Below are 9657 nucleotides of genomic sequence, written 5' to 3'. Positions count from 1 at the left end.
TTTCCGTTTTAGTGAATTTACCGTGTTAAAGGTCTCTGCTTTGAGGCCTTTGTAGATTCACCCTCTCCTCCTTCACCGCTCCTTTCTCATTATTCCCTGTTATAGATGCTCTTCCCTAAGTGTGGAAATCTTTTTGCCATATTCATGCTCCATTTGTGTATTCCCCTTTCAGGGACTGTCCACCCCATTCATTCCTATTTCCTGTATTCCCTCCCCTCAAAATCAGGCTCATTATGCCTCTCCTCCTTCTCCGACCACATTTCTTTCTCATCAGCCTTTCTAGTTCCTTTTTCTGTATTTTAATATCCTCTGCTGTCTGCAGAGTAGAGAGATAACAGATATTGGAGCCAGGTTTTTCAAGGAATGTGGAATCTGTTCTGCTACTTATCCACTGTGAGACTTTAGGCATAGCACATACTTGGGTGAGGCTCTTTTGTTTTTCATTTATGAAGTGGGGGTGATGATAATCATAGCTGCCCCCTAAATTTTCTGTGAAAGACACAGGTCTGGGGTAGTGCTAGCACATAACTTGGATGACAAATTTCTTCATATCTACCATAAAATTCCCTGCATCTAGTGTAGTGCTTGGAGAGATAGTGGACAGTGAACAAGTGTTAATGCTTACAGTTCAATACACTAATTTGATAAAGCACAGTCCAAACTCTGTGACTTTCTTTTGACACATTCTGTCAGGCTCAAATGATTCATTTTTTGCCAGAGGATGAGTACTTTATGCTTAAACACTTGAGTTACAAATCAAATCCGTGTGAGACATTTTGAGTCATAAGGCGGAGTAGACTCAGCTGAAGGAGACTTGAGACGAGTGTCGACTTCAAGGGAGGAGACCAGGAGACCATTTGAGGATGAAGTGGACCCTCAGAGATTCTTACACACAGAGTCTGAAGGAAAGTTACACAGCTCAAAATAGCCTGGAGTTAAAACTCCCCTCCAGGTCCTCCCCACCATTCTATGCAAAATAAAGAACACTGTCACCCGAAGAAAAACATGGACATTAGGTTGATTACGCCCAGCTCCCAGCTGGTCCCAGCCTCTGGCCGGTCTCCGAAATTCCTTGCCCCAGCTGTGTGAGAGAGAACTGCTCTGAACAACCTTGGCGAACAGGCCCCCTTAGGACAGAGGCTTTCCACATACAGGCCTGTAGATGCTCACTCTTTTCTTGGGGTGGTGCAGCAGCTCACTCCTCTGACTGCTGCCCCTTCTCGCCTCGTTAAAGGTGATCTGTTCCTGTCAAGTGCTGGTCTCATGCTTTCTCCCAACCTCGCCTTCTCTGACTCCCTTACCTTACAGAGTCCATTTTAACTGGCCTGAGCCAGTATAGGTGGGTCTTTGTTGAAATCAGTGGAATGGATGAGAGTACCTTTTCATCTGGTATTTGCCTTGTAACTCTGCAGTACCTAAATCAGACCTTATTCTTTGAAGTAATATTATGAAACTTATCAGACAAAGCCAGACTTCTTCATTTGGGGGTAGATTTGGAAGAGAACACTTGATCTCTCAGAACTCCCCTCCTCAGGAGGGTTACAGAAAACCAAAATAAGACCTACCAGAATTGGGGTGGGCAGGCTGTCGTTATCACATACATCCTCAAGAGGAGCTCCAAAGAGCTGTTTTGGCTTTGTGGGTGGTAGAGGTGGGTGTTGGTTGTCCTCGCGAGTCCTGGAGCTACACCAAAAGGCCCAGGTTTTGACAGAACTCTTGCTAACTGTCTTCTTGTCTGAATCGAATATAGGAGAGAGATTTTCACTAGTAGTAGTTTAGCTTATTTAGCCTGATTTCCACCCCTTAGAGTCAGCAGCATGTTCATTGCAGTGGCTCAAAGAGAGAAACTGAACCATTTGTTATATAGAATTCCCCACATTCTGAAACAGACTAATTGCCTCCTTGTAGTGTTAACATGTTCTTCTTCCCCATATTCTGCAAACCAGTAGTTAAACCTAGAGGCGGGATCAGACTCAGGGTTGATTCTCCCTGTGACAGTGTTCCCCAGACAGTGCTGTCTATTCCCTTTGCCCTGTGTCATGAGGCACTTAACCTGTAGCTATACAGGTTTCCTAAAGTTAAGTATTATCAGTGGATTCTGGTATCAGATCTCATTTTAAAAGCCAAACATATTTAACATTCAAATCAAGCAGCATTTGGTTATCATTTACTTTTGTAGTAAGTTTCCTCCCTCTGTTCAATTTCCTGTTTGGCTTTCTGAGTACCCAGTCATGCCCAATTTTCTCTCATCAAGAGAATCGCCTTTCATGAGACATCCTGCCTGACCCCGGGGTTTCAGTCAGCCTCTGGACCTCTTCTCTGGGAGGCCACACCCCTCAGTCAGCTCCAAGGATGACTTCCTGCCCTCACGGTCCTTGGGAAGTAGTCATTAAACGCAGACTATGTGGTAAGATTACAGGTGGCCATTTTTCTGTAACACCTTCCTCAGCTAACCCAAAGATGAATTTTAACTACCAACAGCCCCTGTCAAAGGAATGCAATGAAGGGCTTTTCCAAGAAAGAGTGATCAGCAATGAAAAATTGAGTTCAAAGTTTCTCGTGCCCAGCTATAAATGTTTTCCTGATATTTGCTCAATAAACCTGCTTAATATTTCCTTAAATAACCTGCTTAAATAGCCAGCTACAGAAGTCAATAGAGGAGCCAAGTTGTAGAAAAATAAACAGAAGAATGTAACCACATGTTTTAAAATGCCCATCCACTTGGCTTTTCTGAGACATAGTGAGTGCATCACCATGTCCATTCAAGTGGGTGAGCCACTTGTGGTGCCGGGTGAGAGAACCAGAAGGCTCCCATTCTGCCTCCTAATGGGATAAGTTACCTGAAGCTCTTTGAGCTTCAGTTTGCTCCAACTTAACATAAATGATGCTACTTACACCTCGCTGGACTACATAACATAATGTACTACTCCGTGCAAGACATGTCACATAGCAGCCTTAATAAAGGTAATTTCCCTCCTTCAAAGGGCCTAAGGCAGCCTAGACATCAGTCAGCTCCCCCACAAGCAGACCCCACCTCCATTCTCCATTTGATTTTGCAGCCTCCAGAAGGTGTGCATTCCTGAAGGAATGTCATCACTTTGCCTTAGGCTCTTCCTGCCTTGACATCATACCGCCATCATTTTAAAAGGAGATGATGAAGAAAGCAAATGCATTCCTAAATTCAGGAAGAGATTCTCCTAATTAATATGTACAAATGTTAAAAGGATACATGTTTATATGGGTTGAGTTGCTTTATGCACCCTGGTGTCCCTGCTCTTAACCTGATTATATTATTTCTAAAACCACCCAAAGGTATTCATGGATTCCAAATGTATTCATTCATTGTTCAGCTTTAATAAGAATGCTCAGGAAGAACGCTCCATCAGTTGCTACAAAGCTATACGTCCAGCTACCCTATGAGCATAGATGGAAAGCAAAATAGACATTAAGCCCTATACTTTTATTTTCAGGCCTAGATGGCCCTTTCGTAATCCTCATTGGTTGGTGTTAGAGTTCTTGTTGGCTCTGTGACCAATAAACGTACATACTGTAGCCACGAAAAGTATGGGGCTCAGTTGTTCAGTCGTATCCAACTCTTGCAACGCTGTGGACTGTAGTCTATCCTGGAGTGGGTTGCCAGGGACTGTTAAACAGGTTAACTTTATAACCTCATCTTTCTTAAACAATCCTGACAAGATTTAGGTTAGTGTTTCCTCATGTTCAAATTAGGGTTTGAATGTTAAAAAGTGAAATGTTGAAACTTTGTGGGTATAGAATAACAATTATGAGAATAAAAATACTTTAAGTAGAAATTCTCTTCTGGCCCCAATACTTCTTAAATTAGTGAGACATTCTATTCAGAGAAAGAAATATCAATGGGACAATATTGGAATGGTAGCAGGGTAGCAGGGATAATGAGAGGAAAGATTTAAACAAAAAAAACAAACACATAAATATTTAGTCCAGTTCCATTCGCAGCCTGGCTCTGAAGCAGAATGGAAAGTGAGCTTGCTGTGGAGATAGACTCGAGAGTTCAAGTCTCAGGGGTGGTCCTACGATTGCAGAGGAATAGGACGGGGAGACCACTTTGTCCCTCACAAATTCATCCGAAGAACATTTGAACGCTGAGCAAATTCCACGAAACAACTTCTGAATGCTGGCAGAGGACATCAGGCACCCAGAAAGGCAGCCCATTGTTTTTGAGAGGAGGTAGGACAAAATATAAAAGATAAAAAGGGAGACAAAAGAGGCAGGGACAGAGATCCGTCCTGGGAAGGGAGTCTTAAAAGAGCAGAAGTTTCCAAACACCAGGAAACACTCTCATAGCGGGTCTGTGGGGAGTTTTGGAATCTCAGAGGACAACGTAACCGGGAGGAAAAATAAATATATAAATAAATAAAACCCACAGATTATGTGCCCAATGGCAGCTTCCAGCAGAAAAGTTGCCCAGACGCTGGCATCCACCACCAGCAAGTGGGGGCTGAACCGGGAGGCATGGGCTGCATTGCTTAGAGTAAGGACCGGGCCTGAATGCCCCGAGGGCAATCTGAGGGAGCTAATGTGAGATAGCAACCCGGACTGTGGGATAGCCAGAGAGAGAGAAAGAGAACTGTCCCGAGAAAAGCCCTAACCAAAGACTTTGCCAGACATCACCACATACACATGGACATCACCAGATGGTCAACACCGAAATCAGATTGATTATATTCTTTGCAGGCAAAGATGGAGAAGCTCTATACAGTCAGCAAAAACAAGACCAGGAGCTGACTGTGGCTCCGATCATGAACTCCTTATTGCCAAATGCAGACTTCAACTGAAGAAAGCAGGGAAGACCACTAGACCATTCAGGTATGACCTAAATCAAATCCCTGATGACTATAGAGTGGAAGTGAGAAATAGATTTAAGGGAATAAATCTGATAGACAGAGAGCCTGATGAACTATGAACGGAGGTTCGTGACATTGTACAGGAGACAGGGATCAAGAGCATCCCCATGGAAAAGAAATGCAAAAAGGCAAAATGGTTGTCTGAGGAGGCCTGACAAATAGCTGTGAAAAGAAGAGAAGCGAAAAGCAAAGGAGAAAAGGAAAGATATTCCCATTTGAATGCAGAGTTCCAAAGAATAGCCAGGAGAGAGAAGAAAGCCTTCCTCAGCGATCACTGCAAAGAAATAGAGGAAAACCACAGAATGGGAAAGACTAGACATCTCTTCAAGAAAATTAGAGAGACCAGGGGAACATTACATGCAAAGATGGGTTCAAGAAAGGACAGAAATTGTATGGACCTAACAGAAGCAGAAGATATCAAGAAGAGGTGGCAAGAATACACAGAAGAACTGTACAAAGAAGACCTTCATGACCCAGATAATCACAATGGTGTGATCACTCACGTAGAGCCAGACATCCTGGAATGTGAAGTCAAGTGGGCCTTAGAAAGCATCACTTCGAACCGAGCTAGTGGATGTGATGGAATTCCAGTTGAGCTATTTCAAATCCTGAAAGATGATGCTGTGAAAGTGCTGCACTCAATATGTCAACAAATTTGGAAAACTCAGCAGGGGCCACAGGACTGGAAAAGGTCAGTTTTCATTCCAATCCCTAAGAAAGGCAATCCCAAAGAAGGCTCAAACTACCGCACAATTGCACTCATCTCACATGCTAGTAAAGTAATGCTCAAAATTCTCCAAGCCAGGCTTCAGCAATATGTGAGCTGAGAACTTCCAGATATCCAAGCTGGTTTTGAAAAGGCAGAGGAACCAGAGATCAAATTGCCAGTATCCACTGGATCATCGAAAAAGCAAGAGAGTTCCAGAAAAACATCTACTTCTGCTTTATGGACTACGCCAAAGCCTTCGAGCGTGTGGATCACAACAAACTGTGGAAAATTCTGAAGGAGATGGGAATACCAGACCACATGACCTGCCTCTTGAGAAACCTGTATGCAGGTCAGGAAGCAACAGTTAGAACTAGACACGGAACAACAGACTGGTTCCAAATAGGAAAAGGAGTACGTCAAGGCTGTACATTGTCACCCTGCTTATTTAACTTATATGCAGAGTACATCATGAGAAACGCTGGGCTGGAAGAAGCACAAGCTGGAATCAAGATTGCCAGGAGAAATATCAATAACCTCAGATATGCAGATGACACCACCCTTATGGCAGAGGGTGAGGAGGAACTAAAAAGCCTCTTGATGAAAGTGAAAGAGGAGAGTGAAAAAGTTGGCTTAAAGCTCAATATTCAGAAAACTAAGATCATGGCATCTGGTCCCATCACCTCATGGGAAATAGGTGGGGAGACAGTGGAAACAGTGTCAGACTTTATTTTTTGGGGCTCCAAAATCACTGCGGATGGTGATTGCAGCCATGAAATTAAAAGACGCTTACTCCTTGGAAGGAAAGTTATGACCAACCTAGATAGCACATTAAAAAGCAGAGACATTACCTTGCCAACAAAGGTCCGTCTGGTCAAGGCTATGGTTTTCCAGTGGTCATGTATGGATGTGAGAGTTGTACTGTGAAGAAAGCTGAGTGCTGAAAAATTGATGCTTTTCGACTGTGGTGTTGGAGAAGACTCTTGAGAGTCCCTTGGACTGCAAGGAGATCCAACCAGTCCATACTAAAGGAGATCAGTCCTGGGTGTTCATTGGAAGGACTGATGCTGAAGCCGAAACTCCAATACTTTGGCCACCTGATGCAAAGAACTAGCTCATTGGAAAAATCCCTGATGCTGGGAAAGATTGAAGGCAGGAGCAGAAGGGGACCAGACAGGGTGAGATGGTTGGATGGCATCACTGATTCGATGGACATGAGTTTAAGTAAGCTCCGGGAGTTGGTGATGGACAGGGAGGCCTGACACGCTGCAGCCCTTGACCCCAAGGAGTTGGGGTCACTACAGTCCTTGGGATCATCAAGAGTCAGACACGACTGAGCAACTGAACTGAACCGAACCATGATGTCTTCTAAAGCTGTATTAGCAGCTTCTTGAAATCAGAACAGTCTTATCCTTCCTTTGATCTCACAAGCGGGAAACTTCCCATGTCTTGGAGCGGATGGAAATTACTGCCCTTAGAATGTGCTTTGGACTCCAAGATCTCCCATTGACCCTGGCAGCCTTGCTGTCTTTTGCATCAAAGCCAGTTACATTATTCACGTACCTGCAACCTTCTCACTGTTATCAGTGACGTCAGTGATATCACTGTTATCACAACTCACTGACTTCGGTCCAAAGAGAGACGTGATATCTTCTCCAAATATCTTGAGACAGTTTTCAATGAGAAATTGTATGAAAGAAATCTGTAACACAGAGGGGCAAAAAATGGGGTATTACTGTACATATGGCCTAATAGTAAATCACATTTCAGACATGAATCTTGGCTCTCACAAAAAATGCAAAAGAAGTCAGAAAAATTCACTTGATTTAAAAAATATATATATATATTATATATGCATCAGCTTTTTCTAAGAAATAACTAATCCTTTCAAGAGTACTTTGGGCACAAATTTTAAAATTCTTTTCGTCGGTGGACTAAAGTTATAATATGTGGCCTAGTCTGATAGCTAAAATTTTGTAATGATTGCTACATGCTTAACACTAGGATGATTTTTAAGTAGCCTACATAGGATGTTTGGGACAAAAATGTATATTTTCTTATTAAGTTTTGTTTATTTTTATTGAACTTTTTTCTAGTTTTCTTGAGATAGAATTTATATATAGCATCTCATTAAACTTGATAAAGCATCAAATGCAACACAAATTTTGAAATTCACTTCAGTGAAGAACTATCTGAAACGTGGGTAGCAGAGGTTTCTGTGTGGGGTGGCAGGGTTTGTGACGGAAGAAAGCATCTGGAGAGAAAACATGTCTGTCTGTCTAACTGCATTGCCTTGCCTCACACTTGCTGTCCAGGGGAGCTTGGAAAAGAGCTGTGATCTTCTTAGGCATGTTGTGGCTCTGTCAGGATGTTCTGAAATATTTTACTAGCCTCCTCATCCTCTAGCAGAGACACAATAGGAGCCAAGTATTTTCCTGAATGAGCCAGAACTGGCAGAGTGAGGCCGGTATGTGTGGAACCTTGGGTGCTCATATTGCCCAGGCCGCCTAAGATGTGCCGAGACTGACCAGATGTATTGAGTGTTGTCATCATTGTGTAATGGTGAAATCATAGTTTGGAGGTTTGTACACCCCTCAATGATTAGGCTGAGAGTTGAATCTTGGTTCTCAGACTCCAAAGCCAGGTTCTTCTCTATCACACCATCCTACTCTTATCTCTCTATTGTTTAATCTCTTGGATGGCAAAGGAGAAGTGACTCGACTGTTCTCAGTTGCAACACACCTTCCCATGCCCAACCAGAGCAGGCCTCTGCCAGTCCAAGGCAGTGTAATTAAAATGTGCACTTTAAACTGGTTCACCAGAGTTAATACCACAGACTTCAGGTTCAAAATGGGGACTCTGCCCTGCAAGGCATAAAAATGAGAGCTCTCATTACCTTCTTGGTGAAGTTTTCGAATGCTGTGCTGCCAGAATTAAGCAGACCAAGAATGCTTGGGGTTATACACACTGATAAATTATAAGCTGTCATCTGATTGGATGAGGAATGTTGCTCAATGTTGTGTAACACTCCAAAAAGGTATCGCAGAAAAACTACATTGGCTCTTGGCAGCTGGTCTAGAAGCCTAATGACAGAAAAAGGCACTTATCAATAAAGCGAGTCATTTTGCTCAGTAAGTGGAAATACAGAGAACACAGTACTTCTTTTTATACCATGTCCACAGTCCATTCTCACAGTTCCAGGCATGAATGCACACAAAAATGTTTCACCAAATTTAATTCCTGAGCCAGGTAAGAACTGCTCTGGTTAGTTATGTGTTTGTATTTAAGATCATACCGCTGGCAGATTGGTTCTTTATCATCTCTTTTTAGACCAATGGATTTCATCTCCAACGATTTCGTGTATTCAGAAGGTGTAAAATGGTCAAGCATTCCGTATTAATAAGATTAGCAGAAAAACACCAATTACAATGTCACCAATAAGGCGTACATCTCTTTTCAAACTGGCTTCCAGGGGTATGATCAAGTGAAACCGTTTGATACTGGTCATTATTTTAGTGGACACAGCTGTAAACTATAAGCTGATATTTTCCTAAGAGTATGTTGGTTGTATTTTCTCAGAGTTGAGAAAATTGCATCATTACCTCTGGGTCGCAGTTATTTTCTCCTCCTCATTCCCTTGATCAATAACATCAAGCCATTTATCATAGAGAGTGGCTGAAAATATGCTTCCTGGAATATTTCGAAGAAAATCCTTAGATAGATCAAAAAATGTATATTAGTCTTATGGTAAATTCAATGGAGAAGTTGCAAAGAAAATATTTAGTTGACAAATTGAGTTCAGTCCGTGGTTCCTTCATAGCCACGCAGACTGATTCACACAGAGCTTGGCTGTGATTCTCCACAGCCTTGCACATCCAGAAGTACTGGTTGGATTTTCCCCAACTAAAATTAGACGCATAAAAGTAGAGTTTGGGCTGTAGTGAGAATGAAGCTAAAGCTCCTTCTATCACCTGGAACTTACTCTTTGTGTTCATGTTAGCACATTCGTACAAACTGGCAAGGTCTGGTGATAACTCATCCTAAATCCTGTTAGTTTCTTGAAAA

The 9657-nt window shown here is 42.5% G+C and overlaps 1 protein-coding gene across 1 annotated transcript; it reads right to left on the bottom strand.

Moving 5' to 3' along the window:
* Positions 1 to 273: 273 nt before the first annotated feature.
* LOC122673227 (rho GTPase-activating protein 20-like) lies at positions 274 to 9587 on the bottom strand. The gene is made up of 5 exons (XM_043870757.1): positions 9575 to 9587; positions 9195 to 9282; positions 8489 to 8675; positions 7156 to 7294; positions 274 to 1735 (listed from the first exon to the last, which is right to left on the bottom strand). Exons 1-5 carry the CDS (start codon positions 9585 to 9587, stop codon positions 1458 to 1460), a joined length of 705 nt encoding a protein of 234 aa, XP_043726692.1. The 3' UTR covers positions 274 to 1457.
* Between the last annotated feature and the right edge of the window lie 70 nt (positions 9588 to 9657).

The sequence above is a fragment of the Cervus elaphus genome, chromosome 17 (genome assembly GCF_910594005.1).
Source record: "Cervus elaphus chromosome 17, mCerEla1.1, whole genome shotgun sequence".
NCBI lineage: Eukaryota > Metazoa > Chordata > Mammalia > Artiodactyla > Cervidae > Cervus > Cervus elaphus.
This window is presented reverse-complemented; position numbering and strand designations above follow the sequence as displayed.

Bases quoted from the DNA above. Each gene is read 5' to 3' on its own strand.
- LOC122673227 (XM_043870757.1), bottom strand. The intron at 8,676-9,194 runs GTAATGATGCAA...TTCTGTCATTAG, and splicing joins AAAATAACTGCGACCCAGAG to GCTTCTAGACCAGCTGCCAA. The intron at 7,295-8,488 runs GTAATGAGAGCT...TCTGTGTTACAG, and splicing joins TCGAAAACTTCACCAAGAAG to ATTTCTTTCATACAATTTCT.